General features: G+C 47.3%; 1 protein-coding gene across 1 annotated transcript in view; it reads left to right on the top strand.

Moving 5' to 3' along the window:
* Positions 1-17,288, top strand: part of LOC125998173 (CCR4-NOT transcription complex subunit 10-like) — a 57,883-nt gene extending 40,595 nt beyond the window's left edge. Inside the window, exons 14-19 of the mRNA XM_049766454.1 lie at positions 6,108-6,221; positions 8,322-8,452; positions 10,784-10,819; positions 11,000-11,127; positions 15,501-15,576; positions 16,882-17,288. Coding sequence (XP_049622411.1) covers positions 6,108-6,221; positions 8,322-8,452; positions 10,784-10,819; positions 11,000-11,127; positions 15,501-15,576; positions 16,882-17,033 — 637 coding nt within the window. The 3' untranslated portion in view covers positions 17,034-17,288. The remainder of the gene's footprint in view (positions 1-6,107; positions 6,222-8,321; positions 8,453-10,783; positions 10,820-10,999; positions 11,128-15,500; positions 15,577-16,881) is intronic.
* Positions 17,289-17,524: the final 236 nt, after the last annotated feature.

The following is a 17,524-nucleotide window of genomic DNA, read 5'->3' as shown; positions in this document are numbered from 1 at the left end:
GGAACCATCGTCCTTCTGCATGCAAGGCAAACAAACGCCCTACCTCCATGCTATCTCTCCAGTCCCTGGCCCTGTTTTAATCTCTTTTATTCCATTCATATTTTGAATTATGTCAAATGTTTCACCTACATTTGCTCGCGTGACGAATCCTATTTGGCTTATAATGTATTTTGTATACATTGCTAGGAGTGGGACCGGAGGGATAGCACAACCATAAAGTGTTTGCCTTGCACGCAGTCCACCCAGGATGGACCCAGGTTCAATTTCCGGCATTCCATATGATCCCTCGAGCCTGCCAGCAGCGATATCCGAGCACAGAGCCAGGAGTAACCCCTGAGCACCTCCTGGTGTGGCCCAAAAAACAAAAAATAGATAAATTGGGCCCGGAGAGATAGCACAGCGGCGTTTGCCTTGCAAGCAGCCAATCCCGAACCAAAGGTGGTTGGTTCGAATCCCAGTGTCCCATATGGTCCCCCGTGCCTGCCAGGAGCTATTTCTGAGCAGACAGCCAGGAGTAACCCTGAGCATCGCTGGGTGTGACCCAAAAACCAAAAATAAATAAATAAATTGCTAAGAGTAGGTTTTATTTGGTTTTGTTTTGTTTTAATTAATTATTTGGTGAGGAGGGGCTTGAGGACCGTATGTAACGTCAGGTATCAAACGAGGTCAAACACATGAAAGGCAAAGCAATCTCCCTGGTGCACTATCTTTCTGACATAGATTTTTTTGTGTTTTTTTTTTTTTGTTTTTTGTGTTTTTGTGGTTTGTGTGTGTGTGTGTGTGTGTGTGTGTGTGTGTGTTTTGATTTTTTTTTTTTTTTTTTGGTTTTTGGGCCACACCCGTTTGACGCTCAGGGTTTACTCCTGGCTATGTGCTCAGAAATCGCCCCTGGCTTGGGGGGACCATATGGGACACCAGGGGATTGAACCGCTGTCCGCCCTATGCTAGTGCTTGCAAGTCAGACACCTTACCTCTAGCGCCACCTTCCAGGCCCTGTGTATGGTTTTTGGGTCACACCCGGCAGTGCTCAGGGGTTATTCTTGGCTCCATGCTCAGAAATTGCTCCTGGCAGGAACCTTCTGCATGAAAGGCAAATGCCTTAGCTCTATGCTATCTCTCTGGCCCCGGGGGGTTTGCTTTTGACTTATATTCGATTCCCAGTATCCTATTTGGTCCCAGGAGCACTTCCAGGAGGTGTCACACCCTGTGGTGCTCAAGGGTCATTCTTCAGAATCACTCTTGGCATTGCTTTGGGGAACCATTTGGGATACTGGAGACTGAACCAGGGTCGGCTGCATGCAAGGCAAGTGCCCTACTCACAGCCCTCTAGCCTCACTAAGTGGAATTCTTAAAACCGTAATTAGTTTCCGGAGACATAGCATGGAGGTAGAGTGTTTGTTTGCCTTGTATGCAGAAGGATGGTGGTTCAAATCCTAGCATCCCATATGTTCCTCCGAGCCTGCCATGAGTGATTTCTGAGTGTAGAGCTCGGAAGAACCCCTGAGCGTAGCTGTATGTGACCCAAAAAACAGAAAAAAGGGCCCGGAGAGATAGCACAGCGCTGTTTGCCGATCCAGGACCAAAGGTGATTGGTTTGAATCCTGGTGTCCCATATGGTCCCCCGTGCCTGCCAGGAGCTATTTTTGAGTAGACAGCCAGGAGGAACCCCTGAGCAATGCCGGGTGTGGCCCAAAAACCAAAAAAAAAGAAAAGAAAGTCACATCAGGGAGATGACTGTAAAGGCGATTAGGAATATTTTGCAGGAAGGACAGCCAGATTTGATTCTCAGCACCACAGGCACTGCCAAAGTCCCTTGAACACCACACTGGCAGCTGCGCTGGGGCACTAGTATTGCTTGGGTGCCCACGACTCCCACAGTAAAAGTCACACTTTTTTGGTCCATTGATGATAGTGTTTAAGAACTTTTTTTGGTTTTGTATTGTTACTGATCCAGCAGTTCTCAGGGCTGAGGGGCTACTTCCAGCTCCATGCTGCGGAAGGTGGGGCATCTCTTGGTGCTTCTGGGGGACCACGCAGCATCAGGAATGGAACCTGCGTGCCATCCATGTACCCAGCGTTCAGAACTGTCTACTTCTTAAAAAAGCTAATTTGGTGCCTGAAGGAAGATAATTATTTCATTTTGTTTCCATGTTCTCAACTTTGTCTTATTCATTCCAAGGGCTTCTTTAGCATGTAGAGGAGAGAGCAGGGGGGCTTATGCAGTGGGGAGTAGCCTGTGTCTCCACCCTTCAGGGCTGCCTTCCAGTCTGATGAACTATCAGATTCCCTGAGTGGTAGTCAAGCAGATTAGACTCAGAAAGAATGAAGTTGGGGGCCCAGAGAGATAGCACAGCAGTGTTTGCCTTACAAGCAGCCGATCCAGAACCTAAGGTGGTTGGTTCGAATCCCAGTGTCCCATATGGTCCCCCGTGCCTCCCAGGAGCAATTTCTGGGCAGACAGCCAGGAGTAACCGCATAGCACCACCCGGTGTGGCCCAAAAACCAAAAAAAAGAATGGAGTTGGACAGCAGAAGGTGTCAACATTAGGTGGCGACTCATCAAAACGAAAGGAACTCTCCAGGGGCTTGAGTAGATAAGCTATGCCTGGTCTCAAGTATTCTAGGCTGCAGGAATTATGCAGTGTGTAGTGTTCATAGAGGAAAAGGATGGCATGGGAGACTGAGTTGGAATTGGTTGTAAGCCTCTCAAAGAAAAGAAACATAATCTTGTTTGCGTTTGAAGCAATTAAATTTGTTCAGGTGAGGTGGCGCTAGAGGTAAGGTGTCTGCCTTGCAAGTGCTAGCCAAGGAAGGACTGTGGTTCATCCCCAGGCGTCCCTTATGGTCTCCCCAAGCCAGGGGCGATTTCTGAGTGCTTAGCCAGGAGTAACCCCTGAGCATCAAATGGGTGTGGCCCCCAAAAAATATACATATGTAAATAAATAAAATAAATTTGTTCAGTACCAGTGACTCTTGATCAGAATGCCAGCTCCAAAACCTTGCATTTGTATATTTCAGTGTGTTTAAAGTGAAGGAATATTTTCTGTTAGAAAAAAAATATTTTGTTTTGTTTTATTTTTTTTTCAGTCACACCCTGCAGCGCTCGGGGTTACTCCTGACAACGCTCAGAAATCACTCCTGGCAGGCTTGGGGACCATATGGGATGCCAGGAATCGAACCACTGTCCCTCTGCATGCAAGACAAACACCCTACCTCCATGCTATCTCTCCGTCCCCAGAAAAATAATTTTGTTTTGTTATTGGGCCACACCCATTACTCCTGGCTCTGCACTCAGAAATTGCTCCTGGTTTGGGGACCATATGGGACATGGGGGGATTGATCCAAGATCCGTCCTAGGTCAGCCACATGCAAGACAAACAATGTGCCACAGCTCTGGCCCCTAGAAAAAAAATCTTTCAGGGCCAGAGAGAAAGCACAGCGGTAGGGCATTTGCCTTACAGGGACCTAACCCAGGACAGACGGTGGTTTGAATCTGGCATTCCATATTGTCCCCGTGCCTGCCAGGAGTGATTTCTGAGCGCAGAGCCAGGAGTAACCCCTGAGTGCCACCGGGTGTGACCCAAAAATAAAAAAAGAAAAGGAAAAAAAAAAAAAAACTCTTTCATTCTGGGGTTGGAGTAATAGTGCCCCAGATATGATACTTGTCTTGCATACAACTGGCTTAGATTTCTCCCTGCTGCCCCATATGATCCCTGAGCACTGCCAGGAGCGATTCCTGAATTCAGATCTAGGAGTAGCTCCTGAGTACCACTGTGTATAGCCCAGAATGAGAAAAAAAAAAGAAAGAAAGAAAAAAAAAAGTAAAAATTTGACTGGTGTGATTTGTTAAGGTATTATTGAGTGGGGTGCTGGGGATCAAATCGTGGTGTCCTTGTGCAAGGCAAGCGCCCTACCCCAATAGCCCTGGTTTGGTTTTTGACCCATACCTGGTGGTGTCAGGGCTTACGTCTGGCTCTGAGGTTAGGAACCACTCCTTGTGAGATTTAGAGGCAAATTTTGTTGCTGGGGATTCAGTCTGGGTTGGCCATGCCTGACTCACTCTCATCTCAGGCCCCTGGCTTTTTGTTTGTTTTAGTTTTGGGGTCACACCCAGCAGTGCTAAGTGATTACTCCTGGCTCTGCACTCAGAAATCACTCCTAGCAAGCTCGAGGACCATATGGGATCCTGGGAATCAAATCCAGGTTCATCCTGGGTTGGCTGCGTGCAAGGCAAACACCTTTCTGCTGTGCTCTCTCTCTGGCCCTTTGGCCTTTTTTTAAATATGGGTACTTTTTCCCTTCGACTTAAATGATCCTCACACACCTTATTGGTGTATATATGCATTGTAACTTGTAAACATTATTCAAAACCCTCTGTCTTCGGCCGGAGAGATAGCATGGAAGGAAGGCGTTTTCCTTTCATGCAGAAGGACGGTGGTTTGAATCCCGGCTTCTCTTATGGTCCCCTGAGCCTGCCAGGGGCTCTTTCTGAGCATAGAGCCAGGAATAATCCCTTGAGTTGGGCCATTTGCGGTGGGCCATTCAGACCTCCTTTCAAGTAAATAATGTTACTTGAAGATTGCTTTGTGAAGCACTTGTTTGACATTGAAGGATCTATTTAACAGCATCAATATTTAGCCAGTCTTTATGAATGAGCTGTTTGGGGTTTTGTGTGTGTGTGTGTGTGTGTGTGTGTGTGTGTGTTTAATCTTTATTTAAGCACCACGATTACAAGCATGATTGTAGATGGGTTTCGGTCATAAACAGAATACCCCGTTCACCAGTGCAACATTCCCCCCACCAATGCCCCCCTCCTTCCCCACCCCTGTGATCTGCTTGTAGAAAACCAAGGAGAAATTTAGGTTTCCAATAAAATATAGAACCAATGTTGTTATCAGGGTTTTTTTTAGTATTCACATGTATTTGTTTTGCTTTATTTTTTTTCTTCAGTATCATTTAGGAAAATTATGCCTATCTGAAAAAAATTCTTTGAGGTGTCCTTGCTCCTGTTGCTTAACATGCATAGACTTGTTAAGAGGTTCAGAGAACATTTTCTTTTTGTGGGGAGGGAGGCCAAACCAGCAGTGCTTGGGAGTTATTCCTGGCTCTGCTCTCAGAAATTGCTCCTGGCAGGCTCGAGGGACTATATGGGATGCCAGGGATTAAACCAGGTCAGCCACAAGCAAGGCAAATGCCCTACATTCACACTCCAGCCCCAGAGAACACTTTTTTTTCTTAGTAAAATATCAGCTGTCTGGAGGCTGGTGAGATAGTACAGCATGTGGGGTGCTTGCCTTGCACACAGCAGAGCTGGATTTAATCCCTGCATCACATATAGTCCCCTGAGCTCACTAGGAATGATTTCTGAGTACAGAGCCAGGAGTAAGCCCTGAGCACCTTTAGGTGTGCTCAGAAACAAAAACAAAAACGGAAGGTAAACCTACATTTTTTTTTTTTTTTTTTTTTTTGGTTTTTGGGCCACACTTGGCGATGCTCAGGGGTTACTCCTGGCTGTCTGCTCAGAAATAGCTCCTGGGACACCAGGATTCCAACCAACCACCTTTAGTCCTGGATCAGCTGCTTGCAAGGCAAGCACCGCCATGCAATCTCTCCGGGCCCCTACATATCATTTTAATTTTTTTTGGTTATTTTGTTTTGGGACAACAGCAGAGTTCAATGGTTGCTCCCAACTATGGTACTCTGGGGTCTGTGTATTTCTGGAGGCTGAACCAGCATGCAAAGCAGGCTCTCAGCTCACAGAGACATCTCTGGCCCCCATCATTTAACTCTTTCCATTAGTCTTAGGGATTTCTCTCTCTCTTCACCACTCTTAACTGTGGTCTTCCTTCTGTTTAACAATAGAACTATAGGGACCAGAGAGGTGGCGCTAGAGGTAAGGTGTCTGCCTTGCAAGCACTAGCCCAGGAAGGAAGGACCGCGGCTCGATCCCCCGGTGTCCCCTATGGTCCCCCCAAGCCAGGGGCGATTTCTGAGCACTTAGCCAGGAGTAACCCCTGAGCATCAAATGGGTGTGGCCCCCCCCAAAAAAAACAATAGAACTATAAACTTAGTGACACAGGTGTTCAGCCCTTCTCCTTTGTGTTGCAGATGCTCAATCCTAGCGTGTAGTGCTTACGTGGCTCTGGCTTTGGGAGATAACCTTATGGCTTTGAATCACGCAGATAAACTTCTTCAGCAACCCAAGCTATCCGGATCTCTTAAGTAAGTATAACTTGCACTTGCCCTGGTTGGTGCTGTTGGAGTATATCTGCTTAATTTGTGATGCACATTGACATCTTTCTATTTCCACAGTGAATGTTTTGTTTTGTTTTGTTTTGTCTTTGGGTCACATCGCCAGCAGTCAGGGGTTCCTCCTAGCTCTATGCTCAGAAATTGCTCCTGGCAGGCTCGGGGACCATATGGGATGCTGGGATTCGAACCATCATCCTTCTTCATGCAAGGCAAACATTCTACCTCCATGATATTTCTTCGCACCCTCCCCCAAAAGTGAAATTTTATATCTACAGAAAGCAATTGATTAAAACAGCAGATAGAGGAGACAGCGAGATAGCATGGAGGTAAGGCGTTTGCTTTTCATGCAGAAGGTCGGTGGTTCAAACCCGGCTTCCCATATGGTCCCCTGTGCCTACCAGGAGTGATTTCTAAGCCTAGAGCCAGGAGTAACTGCTGAGCACTGCCAGGCGTGACACAAAAACAAAAACAAAACAAAAAAAAAAACCAGCAGATAGAGCGTTCGTCTTTTTTTTTTTTTTTTTTTGGTTTTTGGGCCACACCCATTCGACGCTCAGGGGTTACTCCTGGCTATGCACTCAGAAATCGCCCCTGGCTTGGGAGGACCATATGGGACACCGGGGGATCGAACCGCGGTCCTTCCTTGGCTAGCGCTTGCAAGGCAGAGACCTTACCTCTAGCGCCACCTTCCCGGCCCCAGAGCGTTCGTCTTGTATGTGGTTGACTCAGACCCCAGTAGCAACCCAAGTTCAATCCCCAAAATCCTATGGTCTGAGCCTACCAGGAGTGATTTCTTTATTTCTTTTTGTTTGTTTTCATTTTGGGGCACACCCGGTGAAATAAAAGGTTACTCCTGACTATAGACTCACAAATCGCTCCTGGCTTGGGGGACCATATGGGATGCCTGGGGATTGAACCATGGTTAGTCCTGGGTCAGCCGCCTGCAAGGCAAACGCCCTACCACTGTGCTATCACTCCGGTCCCCCAGGAGTGATTTCTGAGCACAGAGCCAGGAGGAACCCCTGAGCACCACCGAGTATGGCCCAAGAACCAAAACCCCCATTTTATTTCATACACTCACACTAGCATCCTGTTCATGGAGATTAAATGTATGAAACTGAGTTGTGCTAGTTGTCCCAAGGTGGTAACAACTTGGATACTTAGGACTACCCAGTGCCTGCTTGTTTTCTGCCCAAGTCATATCACTGAAGTCTTCTTCTTAGATACCAGCTCCAAGAAAAGATAGCTCCTCAAAAAAACTCACAAATTATGGGGTGTTTGCCTTGCATCCAGAGGTAGGGCGTTTGCCTTGCATCCCAAAGGATGGTGGTTCGAATCCTGGCATTCCATATGGTCCCCCTCCCAGCCTGCCAAGAGCGATTTCTGAGCACAGAGCCAGGAGTAATCCCTGATTGCTGCCGGTGTGACCCAAAGACCAAAACCAAAAAAAAGCAAAAAGACAGGCCCGGAGAGATAGCACAGCGACATTTGCCTTGCAAGGAGCTGATCCAGGACCAAAGGTGTTTGGTTCGAATCCCGGTGTACCATAGGGTCCCCCGTGCCTGCCAGGAGCTATTTCTGAGCAGACAGCCAGGAGTAACCCCTGAGCGCTGCCGGGTGTGACCCAAAAACCAAAAAAAAAAAAGAAAAGAAAAGAAAAGAAAAGAAAAGAAAATTTGGTCAACATAATAAATCTGCATTGTGGAGTGCATTTTAAGTAGTCAATTAAGAAATTCTAGGGGCCGGAGAGATCAGGAGTAACCCCTGACTGCTGCCGGGTGTGACCCAAAAACAACAAAAAATGAAATTCCAAATGGGATCATAGTGATATTATATATTATAGAACTTGCTCTGCACTCAGACAACTCAGATTTAACCCCCAGCATTTCCTATGGTCCCCTGAGCACTGCCCAAATGTGCAAAAACAGAAAACAAAAAACTAATCCAGCACTTACTGATGCATTAATAAATTTAGATCCTAATTTAAAGAATCAAATACATGATTTATTGTATTTTTGGTGTTGTTATGATGAGCTACTTTTCTTTCTTTTAAACTATGTTTCATTTTAGGTTTCTGGGCCATTTGTATGCTGCAGAAGCCCTCATCTCTCTGGACAGAATATCTGATGCCATTACTCACTTGAATCCAGAAAACGTCACTGATGTCTCCTTAGGGATCTCTTCCAATGATCAGGAACAAGGTTAATGAGGACACATTCGATCTGAACTAATCACCATTTCCACTGTTCTTCCTCCTGTAACTCAGGATGAATGAGATTTTAAGGGGGTCGTCTTCCTGTCCCTCCCTCTCTCCTTCCCTCTGTTTCTCTCCTCTTCTTTCTCTCAATGTTTTCCCTCCTCTCTCAATAATACCACATGATCCTCTCAGCAGCACTGGATGTAGCCCCCCTCTTCCTCTCCCACCAGAAGAAAAGTATATGTTACTTTTGGAAAGGAAGGATGCTTTAGGTCAGCGCTACCTTTCAGACAATAATGACTTGGAAATAATTCTTGGTTAAGTAGAAGTAGTAGTTGATTATCTTGTGTTTGAAGTATCAGTTTTGATGGACTGATTCTAGGTTTTTTGTTTTTGTTTGTTTTGTGTTTCTCTTTTTGGGTGTTACGCTCACAGCTTTCCTCTTCAGTGTTTTTATGAGGTATTTTGTTTGTTTTGGGGACACAACCAGAGTTAACTGGCTCTACAGTTATGAATCACTACCAGCAGGATGAGGGGAGCCATGTGGGATGCTGGAGATCAAACCCAGGTTGATGCGTGTAAGGCAAATGCCCTATTCACTGTCATATCCAGCTCTACTCTTTGGTGTTTTGCTTTGCTTGATAGTCTTTTCTTTTCTTTTGTTTTGTTTTTGTTCGAGGCCATATCCAGCATGCTCAGGGGTTAGTCCTGGCAGGCTCAGGGGACCATGTAGCATGAGAAGGATTGAGTCAAGGTTGGCCGCATGCAAGGCAAACACGTTATCCTTGTACTATCAGCCCCATGCTTGCTAGTCTAGCCTTTCTCGGTCCCATTTCCTTTGTGGCTGTTGTTAGTTACCGTTACGGGGCTCCCACACGTGTCCGAGTTCACACATCAGATCACAGGACTGACATGCTCAGCATGGGCTTCATTTGGGCTCACTGAGTGCCTGTCCTGGTTGGAGTATCCAGGGAGGACACTGCCAAGCTTGCACTGCTGCTCCCCGAGCCCACCTGGCTGCAGTGTTGCCCTAGAGCTCACAGACCACGGAGCTCTCAGCACCCGACTCACCACTAAGGGCAGCGGCACTCAGGCTTTGGCCCTACACTTGCCCAGGCAGGTACTCAAATCCCTGACCTTTTGCACTGGACGCTGTGGGTGATTTTGCAGTTGAAGGGTGGTTTTTTGTTTTTTGGGTTTTTGGGGTTTTTTTTTTCTGTTTTTGGGCCACACCCGGCAGCGCTCAGGGGTTACTCTTGGCTGTCTGCTCAGAAATAGCTCCTGGCAGGCACAGGGGACCATATGGGACACCGGGATTTGAACCAATCACCTTTGGTCCTGGATCGGCTGCTTGCAAGGCAAACGCCGCTGTGCTATCTCTCCGGGCCCTGAAGGATGTTTTTTTAATTTTACACTAAAATTTATTTTAAAATAATGATAAAGCAGCCAGAGCACTAGTGCAGCTATAGAGCACATGTCTTCATGTTGCTAACCTGGTTCAAGCGTCAGTACCTCATATGGTCCCCCTGAACCTCACCAGGAGTGATGATCCCCAAGCACAGAGTCAGGAGTAAACCCTGAACACTGCCAGCTGTTGTCACAAGCTAAACAAACAAAGAAAACACAAATAAATCAATGGCTAATGGCTGGATGCAGCTGAGCAAAGCACTTGCCATCCATGTGTGGACCCTGGATTGGCTCCACAGAGTAATTTAGTAGTCTTGACTAAATTATTGAGGAAGTAAGACTGGCATACATTTGATTCATTGTTACTTGCTGGGTAGTTATGGGCTTTGGGATGGCTTCTTGGTGTCTTTTTCTGGTAGAGTCCCTACATATGAAAAGTAGTACCTAGTGCTGTGATAGTGGACTTCCATTCCCAATAGGGCATTTGTGTTTTAGAAAATAGACTTTGGGGGACCGGAACAGTGGTGCAAGTGGTAAGGCATTTGCCTTGTGTGCTCTAGCCTAGGACGGACCACAGTTTGATCCCCTGGCGTCCCATATGGTCCCCCAAGCTAGGAGTGATTTCTGAGCGTATAGCCAAGAATAACCCTTGATCATCATCACCAGGTGTGGCCCAAAAACAAAAACCAAAAACTAGCTAAAAAGAAAATAGTCTTTGAGGGCCAGAGAGATAGCGCAGCAGGTAGGGTTCTTGCCTGGCTTACACTGAATTTAACCACTGAGACCCCATATGGACCACCAGGAGTGATCCCTAAACACACAGCCAGGAGGAAGCCCTGAGGTCCCTGTAGGACTTACCCCAATAAAGGGAGAAAGAAAATAGGCTTTGTTGTTCTGCCTCCTCAGATATATTTTCTTGTCTTTGTAGGCTCAGAAAAAGGGGACAGTGAAGCAATGGAATCCTGTGAGTAAGAAGTTTTGTGACTACTTAGATAGCTTTGCCTATATCCCAGGTGAAGGCTGGGACTGCTGTCTCCTTCTGCTGTCTCTCTTTCTGCTGAAGAACGGCTCGGTGGGCGGAGGACTGGGTTGCTCCAGGGCGCTTGGCCTTTCCCTTCACTCATGTCCACATTGTTTCTCTCAGCTGGAAAAAGGGCCCCCCAGTGCTACCCCAGTTCTGTTAACTCCGCGAGGACGGTGATGTTATTTAACCTTGGCAGTGCTTACTGCTTGAGAAGCGAGTATGACAAAGCACGCAAGTGTCTTCACCAGGTGAGTTCAGATGGGAGAATCAGAACAGATCATCTTACCAGAGGGCCAGCAGAGATTTCAAAGAATTGGAGCATTAATGTTTTCTTTTGTTTGTTTGTTTTGGGGCCACACCTGGCAGTGCTCAGGGGTTCCTCCTGGCTGTCTGCTCAGAAATAGCTCCTGGCAGGCACGGGGGACCATATGGGACACCGGGATTCGAACCAACCACCTTTGGTCCTGGATCGGCTGCTTGCAAGGCAAACGCCGCTGTGCTATCTCTCCGGGCCTGCATTAATGTTTTCAATGTGGAAAACCCAAATTTGATTCCTGGTACCACATAGCTCCCCACGCACTGCCAGGAATATTCACAAAGCAGAACTGGAAATAGTCCTCAGACACCATTAAATGTACTCACCTTAAAAAAAAAAAAAGAGGGGGGGGGGAGAGGAGAGAGGGGCGGAGAGAGAAAAAGAGAGAAAGAAAGAAAGAAAGAAAGAAAGAAAGAAAGAAAGAAAGAAAGAAAGAAAGAAAGAAAGAAAGAAAGAAAGAGAGAGAGAGAGAGAGAGAGAAAGAAAGAGAGAGAGAGAGAGAAAGAAAGAAAGAGAAAGAAGAAAAGAAAAGAAAAGAAAAGAAAAGAAAAGAAAAGAAAAGAAAAGAAAAGAAAACAGTGTTTAGAATTGATGGTTTTAGGGCTGAAGCAGGTAGGGAACTTGCCTTGCACACAGCTGACCCAGGTCTGATCCACAGCATCCTATGTGGTCCCCTGAGCACCGTAGGAGTGATTTCTGAGTGCACGGCCAGGAGTAATTCCTAAGTGTCTCTGGGTGTGACTTCCACCAAAATATTACGGTTTGGGTCATTTGGTGTGGGTTTTGGTGGGAGGGGGTGATGGTGCTCAAGGTATAATCTTGGCTTAGCTCTCAGGGATCACTCCTGGAAGTGCTTTTGGAAACTATATGAGGTATAGTGGATCAAATCAGGGTGTCTCAGGCAAAACAAGCACACTACGTACTATACTATCGCTGGCCCCAGTTATTTGGGTTTTTGGCTTGAGGTTTCTGATTAGAATGTTAAAAAGGGGAATATTTGCAAGCTTAAAGATTATTCTTGGGCCAGAGAGATAGCATGGAAGTAGGGTATTTGCCTTGCATGCAGGAGGATGGTGGTTCGAATCCCGGCATCCCATATGGTCCCCCAAGCCTGCCAGGAGCGATTTCTGAGCGTGAAGCCAGGAGTAACCCCTGAGCGCTGCCGGGTGGGGGGGAGGGAGAGAGAGAGAAGATTGATTTTCTTTGGGTCCCCTGCCTATTCCTGAAGAGTCATGGTCCAGTGAGGACCCATTGCTGCAGGGGCCCGGCCGCTACCACTAACAACCCTAAAGAGGTTTGCAGAAAGGAAGGGCCAATTCCGTGAGGAGAACAATGTCAGAATGTTAGTATTTATGTGACTGTTAGCTTCCTTGCTTCACCGTGATAAAGTGAGAATGCTACAGCCCTCACTCACCCTTTGAATCTTCTGGTTAGGAGATAGCTTCCATCTAAGGCAGGGGTCTTCAAACTACGGCCCGCGGGCCACATATTGTATTTATTCCCATTTTGTTTCTTCACTTCTAAATAAGATGTATGCAGTGTGCATAGAAATTTGTTCATAATTTTTGTTTTTACTATAATCTGGCCCTCCAACAGTCTGAAGGACAGTGAACTGGCCCCCTGTTTAAAAAGTTTGAGGACCCCTGATCTAAGGGATTTAAAGGGCAGACACAAGTTATACAGAACACTAGTGGGCAAGGGCTGGAGCGATAACACAGTGGATAGGACTTTTGTCTTCTATGATGTTAACCCAGGTTCCATCCCCGACATCACATATTGTCCCTTGAGCCCCTACCAGATGTAATTCCTGAGAGCACAGCAAGGAGTAAGTGCTAGGCACCACAGGCTATGACCCTAACACACACCATCACCTTCACTACCACCTCTACCATCCAAAAAAGAACTAGAGAGGGGCCAGAGCAATGCCACAGAGTATAGGGCATTTGCCTTGCACGCGGCTGACCCGAGACTAACCCGGCTTTAGTTCCCGGCATCCTCTATGGTCCCCGAGCCTGACACATTCATTGTGATAACTGGAATCAGACCTAACATGACCTAACAGTTGCTTCAGGAAATTTTCTTGCTATGAAGGCAAACTTGATGACTTCCACTGTGGAAAATAACATTGGTATTTTGACATCTTTTCGACCTCTAGTCAACATTTCTGATCTGTATTTGATGTTACTTGGTTTGGTTTGGTTTTTTGTTATTTGGCCACACCCAGTGTTGCTCAGGGGCTGCTCCTGGCTTGGGGGACCATATGGGACGCCAGAGATCAATCCGAGGTCCATCTTAGGCTAGCACACGCAGGCCTTTTCACTTGCACCACCACTCTGGCCCCTTGGTTTGGGTTTTTATTTGTTTTGTTTATGGGGCTACACCCGGTGACGCTCAGGCATTACTTCTGGCTATGCACTCAGAGGTTGCTCCTGGCTTGGGGGACCATATGGGATGCTGGGAATCGAACCGAGGTCCTTCCTGGGTCAGCCATGTGCAAGGCAAACGCCCTGCCGCTGTGTTATCGCTCCGGCCCCATTTGATGTTATTTGGGAGTTAGTGCGTGATTAGACAAGAGCCATACTGTTGTTGGAGAACATGTGTACTAAACAGCCTGCCAGAAGACCCGTGTGCCTCAGCAATGGTGGTGGACGGGACTTGGGTTATACAGTTGCACTCTGGACCTGCCAGCTGAGGTTCTCTTGCAGCAGGTGGTCATGGCAGCTGCCGCACTGGGGCAGACAGATGGGGTCAGGCCTGGTTTGGAGTCTGAGGAGGTTTTGTTTGGGTCTCTTAGTTTTTAGGTTAATCCCATAGCTGGACCTTTGTTAATTGGGAGGCCCCCTGACTGGGAGGCCAGAAAACAATGATGGAAAGGGCTCTGAATAGCTGCTTCTGAGGTTGCCTGTCTGCCACTAAGCTCTCTGAACAGCCAGTCAACGAAATATTGTGAAATCTTCTACAGTGACCACTCCACATTCTTTTGTTTTAGAAAAGAATGATACAGGGGCCGAAAAACAGATTTTTTAATATCCACAAAATGAAGTCTAGATGGTCTCGCCTCTATCAAACTAGGCCTGGAAGTATAAAATCCCACTTTCTGGGAACCAGAGGTAGTACTCTGAGTAAAGCACTTGCCTTGCGGGCCCGGAGAGATAGCACAGCGGTGTTTGCCTTGCAAGCAGCCGATCCAGGATCTAAGGTGGTTGGTTCGAATCCCGGTGTCCCATATGGTCACATATGGTCACACACCTGTGCCTGCCAGGAGCTATTTCTGAGCAGACAGCCAGGAGTAACCCCTGAGTGCTGCCGAGTGTGGCCCAAAACCAAAAAAAAAAAAAAAGCACTTGCCTTGCACATGGCCAACCTGGGTTTGATTCCCAGTTTTAGATAAGATCTTCCAAGCCCCACCAGGAATGATCCCTGAGTACGGAGCTGGGTGTGGCAATGAGATGAAGATGAAGGGATGAAGAAAAGCTTCCTAGAAGCATAAGCACTTAAAGCTAGACGGATCCTAGAGACAGTGGTGAGGAAGAGGTATTATGTGACTACTATATAGTCTTACATGCATGAGATCATAAAGAGGCAGAAGTAACTCGATTGAATTCAGTCAAGGCTGCTAACCTGAGAATTGTTTGCCAAGTGGAATTGTTAAGGGTCGAGAACAAGGCTGCACAGGCCACATGCTGCCAGATGCAGCTTGTCTTGTGGTGGCTCCAGAGAGTTGAATAGGAAGAGCTTGAAAAGGTTTAGGGCAGAGACCACAGTGATAGCTCTCCAGGTAAGGCACAACCGACCTGTTTTCAATCCTGTATGGTCCCCCAGCCTGCCAGGAGCGATTTCTGAGCGCAGAGCCAGGAATATGCCCTGAGCACCACTGCTGGGTGTGGCCCCCCAAAAAAGAGTTGGGGGCCAGAGAGACAGCAGAGTGGTTTTTCTTTGCACGCAGCCCACTTGGCACTATTACCGCCAGGAGTGATCCCTGAGTGCAGAGCCAGGAGCAAACAAAAGTTTGTCATTGACTGGTGTTTTTATTTTTGTTGTTTTGGGGCCACCGGCGGCGCTCAGGGGTTACTCCTAGCTCTGAGCTCAGAAATCACTCCTGGCAGGCATGGGGGACCATATGGGATGCTGGGATTCGAACCAACATCAGTCCTGGATCAGCCGCTTGTAGGGCGAATGTCCTACTGCGTGCTCTCTCTCCGCCCTCATGGCTGGTGTTATTTCTTATTATTTTCACTTCTTTTTGCATTGCTTGCAATTGTTTTGAGTTTGGATTTTCATGTGTGTCTTTTGTTTTGAGCAAAGGCGGCTTCCATGATCCACCCTAAAGAAGTGCCTCCCGAAGCCATCTTATTGGCAGTCTACCTGGAACTGCAGAATGGTGAGTTGAGCCCCTTTTGGAGTTTTGATGTTTGCTTGTTTCCTCTGAAATCAAAACTTCATGGATGGGGCCGAAGCAGTGGTGCAAGCAGTAAGGCATCTGCCTTGCCCGCGCTAGCCTAGGACGGACCGAGTTTCGATCCCCTGGCATTCCATAGGGACCCCTGAGCATCACCAGGTGTGGCCCAAAAGCCAAAAACAAAACAAAACAAAACAAAAACTTCAGGGATGGGGTCCTGAGATAGCACAGCAATAGGACGTTTGTTTGCCTTGCATACTGCCAATCCAGGACGAATGGTAATTCAAATCTCGGCAATCCTATATGGTTCCCTGAGCCTGCCAGGAGCGATTTCCGAGTGAAGAGCTAGGAGTAACACCTGAGCATGACCTGAGTGTAACCCAAAAACAAAAAACAAACCAAGAAACCTTCAGGGATGGAGGGGTGTAGCTCATTGCTAGAGACTTGCTTTGCATGTATGAGGCTCGGAATTGGATTCCTGACTGGGAAGAAAGGAGGCCATCTTTTAAAAATCCTTCAAGTTCTTTTTTTTGGTTTTTGGGCCACACCCGGCAGTGCTCAGGGGTTCCTCCTGGCTGTCTGCTCAGAAATAGCTCCTGGCAGGCACGGGGGACCATATGGGACACCGTTTGGTCCTGGATTGGCTGCTTGCAAGGCAAACGCCGCTGTGCTATCTCTCCGGGCCCCTTTCAAGTTCTTCTAAGCCAGTGGTCAGCAACCTGCGGCTCTCGAGCCACGTGTGGCTCTTTACACTTTTAATTTGGCTCTTCTGTGTGCCGGGCGGCCACTCCAGGAGCCAGGACTCTGCTTCTAGCCTCTGTCAGTGCACGCCCTGTGTGGCTCTGAAAATAAATTTCAGTCGTGGTTTTGGTGAGATTTGGCTCAGTTGAACAGAAAGGCTGCCGACCACTATTCTAAGCCAAAAATGTAGGACCAGAGAGATGGTTCAACAGTCTCGGGGCCCACTCCCAGGGTGGTGCTCAGAGTTCCTGTTGCTGAGCTGGGCAGTAAGTGGGACGAGAGGGGATAGTGGAATGCAGCGTCTAGCACTCTCTCTGCTTCTTTGAGGCTTTGTTCTGTCTCTGGGAATCCCCTTTGCCCACATCATACCCTCTTAAGTCCGCCACAACCCTCCTGCTCTTTATCTGAAACTATCCAGTGGTCCCAGGACACATGCAGCTCTCCCCAAGCCCAGAACAGGACCCTTGTCCCTGCCCTGCAGAGTCGCAAGTTGGCTGTGTGTAGTGCTGTTGCCATCAGCCTTTCTAACTGGAAGTGTTTTTACAGGTAACACCCAGCTGGCCTTACAGATCATCAAAAGGAATCAGCTGCTGCCTGCAGTGAAAACACTCTCTGAAATGAGAAAGAAGCCAGTGTTCCAGCCCGTGCACCCGATCCAGCCCATCCAAATACCAGCTTTCCCTGTTCAGAGAAAGTGATCGTTTCAATTTTGCTCTTAGAAAACTGTTAGCTGAGACCCAGGGGAGTAGTCACAGGCCTTCTAGATGCATCACAGCAAAATGAATAAAAGACAGGTGTTGATGGTGCAAGTTTCGAAGGCACAATTTCTAATCAATTGTAACCCCTGATTTCTTTTTTTTTTTTTTGGCCAGAAGCTTAATCTTTACTATTAATTTTGAGCCATTATGTGATGTATCTGTGTCATCGGCAATTAAAACATGGTCATATCAGAACATTCTTAGTCCGGCTTTCTTGGGTTTTTTTGTTTGTTGGTTTGGATTTTGGACCATACCCAACACACTCAGGGTTTACTCCTGGCTCCGCACTCAGATATCACTCCTGGCAGACCTGGGGACCCTATGGGATGCTGGGTATTGAACCCGAGTCTGCCATAGGCAAGGAAAATGCCCTGCCTGCTTTGCTATCACTCTGGCCCCCAGCCTTCTTTTCATAATTAAATATTTTTGTT

This window comes from Suncus etruscus, chromosome 20 (genome assembly GCF_024139225.1).
Source record: "Suncus etruscus isolate mSunEtr1 chromosome 20, mSunEtr1.pri.cur, whole genome shotgun sequence".
NCBI classification, from domain to species: Eukaryota; Metazoa; Chordata; class Mammalia; order Eulipotyphla; family Soricidae; genus Suncus; species Suncus etruscus.
The sequence above is the reverse complement of the archived record's forward strand: the minus strand, read 5'-3'. Positions and strand labels throughout refer to the sequence as shown.